General features: G+C 62.8%; 1 protein-coding gene across 1 annotated transcript; it reads right to left on the reverse strand.

The window, feature by feature from the left end:
* Nucleotides 1-697: 697 nt before the first annotated feature.
* On the reverse strand, nt 698-1,923 carry DICSQDRAFT_176228 (uncharacterized protein; the record flags this gene model as incomplete). The annotated part of the gene is made up of 2 exons (XM_007371963.1): nt 698-1,452; nt 1,515-1,923. 2 exons carry the CDS (start codon nt 1,921-1,923, stop codon nt 698-700), a joined length of 1,164 nt encoding a protein of 387 aa, XP_007372025.1.
* Nucleotides 1,924-2,009: the final 86 nt, after the last annotated feature.

Consider the following 2,009-nt stretch of genomic DNA (forward strand, 5'->3'; position numbering starts at 1 on the left):
CACAAGTCTATCCAGACTTATCACGCGGACTTATCCAAGTACGCGGTGTAGCACACAGGGGAGAGAGTATCGCACAAGTCCCTAGATTGAGGGATATAGGGATACAGGAGGTAACGAAGAGGAGAACAGAAGTGGGGAGCCTCTACCGACTACAGGCCTCCTTATATACTATGGGGTACCGACCGTGTTAGGAAGGGAAAGGTAACCGACCAAAGTGGGGAGGTATGAGGAGACTGCAAAGGAACGCGTCTGGTCGAGGCTGGGCCCAGTATAGTACGAGACCTAGGTCAGGGTCCTGTGATATAACCGAAAAGGGATAGAGACGGGACAGGGTCCTGAGTCTAGGTCAGGGTCGGGCAATATAACCGAAAAGGGAAGGGGGCGCGACAAGGGTCTGGGTCTGGGTCAGGGTAAAGTAATGTAACTGAAAAGGGAAAGGGTCAGGGTCGGACTCAGGGTCCAGTCATATAGGCGAAAGGGGAAATATTAGGGGAGAGGGCCGGGACTAGGAACGCAGTCGTCAGGGGGCGGAAATGGGGGTGGTAGTGTACAGGCGGACGACAGGGGAACGGGAAGGTAAACATAGGTCGCCGGGAACAGGAAGGGGGGTGGAGTGTACACGAGGGCGACGAGAAGGAGTAGTCCAATAGAAAAAGATAGGGGGTGGGGCGTACCAACGGTAACATTACCCCCGTTTCTAAGCACGATCGTCCCGATCGTTCAACTCCAAGTCCGGCTCCGTGAGCGGTGACGAGGGCACTGGCGGGTACCAGAGCCCGATGTTTAAGCCAGGGTCGGCAGGGTTGAAGTAGCCCCCAGCGATGAAGGTAATGGCACGAGATGGTGACGGTGCGATGGCGGCGGGGGGCGATGGGGAACGGGACGAAGGGTTAGCAGGGGCGGGGCATACGGGGCGGAAAGGGGTGGGGATGGCGTCAGAGGGGACGTCGTGTACGACAGCGGGCGGGGATACGGGGGAGGGGCTGCGCGAACGGAGGATGTCCTCGACGGGTGCGGCGGGTGTGGCAGGGGTGGGTGGAGGGGAGTCGCCGTAGTCAGAGACGTCGAGGATCTCGTCGTCGTAGAAGTTCCCCCAAATGCTGCGATGGAGGTCGTTCCCCGACATGTTGTCGTAGAGGCGCACGGCGCGTCCGTTCCGGTACTGACGGACTGAAACGGGGATGTTGCGGACGTCGTACGCGTCGATGAGGTTGTCGGCCGCTTCTCTCCAGACGTCGTGATCAGTGACGCGGGCGGCAGGGTCGCGGGCCTGAATCATCGCCCGAAGAAACCCTAGGTACTGCGTCTCCGTGAACCGTCCACTGGGGTGAAGGTTGTCGCCCAAGACGCCGATGAGGTAGGCGTTGTCGACGCCAGAGATTTGTTCCCACCGCTCGTCCCAGGCGTAGCTCCGGAGTTGGACCTCGAGGAGAGCAGTCCCGTTGAGGTGGCCTGAGATACGCCACTCCCAAGGGTGTCCGCCGACACGACGGGGTTCTTCTGGCCCGATTTACCAGCCGTCTGGGAGTCGCTCGTCGTAGAGGAGGGCCCCTCCGTATGCTGGGTGGCCGAGGAGGGGCATCCGATAGTGGATAGTGGTGGGGCCCGGGGCAGGAGCGGGGTATGGGGGGGTGCGAGGGGTGCGTTGGCGGAGCGGCGGAGCGGCGGAGTTGGAGGGGCAGGGGGCGCGGACAGGGCGTCGGGGTCGGTGGTGTTGGTGAGGTCGCCTCCGCTGATGGTGCCGAGGACCGTTCGGACGGCCGGGGTTGGCCACTCCAGGGGCGACGCGGGGTCGACGACCATGGCGAACGGGGGTTCATTCTCATCGACGGGGCTCGGGGAGCGGGGAGTGGGGCTGGGAGAGCGGGGAGAGGGGCGCGTACCGGTTGGAGGGGGCGCGCCGGAGCGTAGGCGATCGGGCATCGGGCGGAGGTGCTGCAGTGTTGGGGAAGGGGAGTCGCGGGGTGGAGGGGAGCGGCGCGAAGGTTGTATAGGGGAGGACCACTCCA

This window comes from Dichomitus squalens (genome assembly GCF_000275845.1).
Source record: "Dichomitus squalens LYAD-421 SS1 unplaced genomic scaffold DICSQscaffold_537, whole genome shotgun sequence".
Taxonomy (NCBI): Eukaryota; Fungi; Basidiomycota; class Agaricomycetes; order Polyporales; family Polyporaceae; genus Dichomitus; species Dichomitus squalens.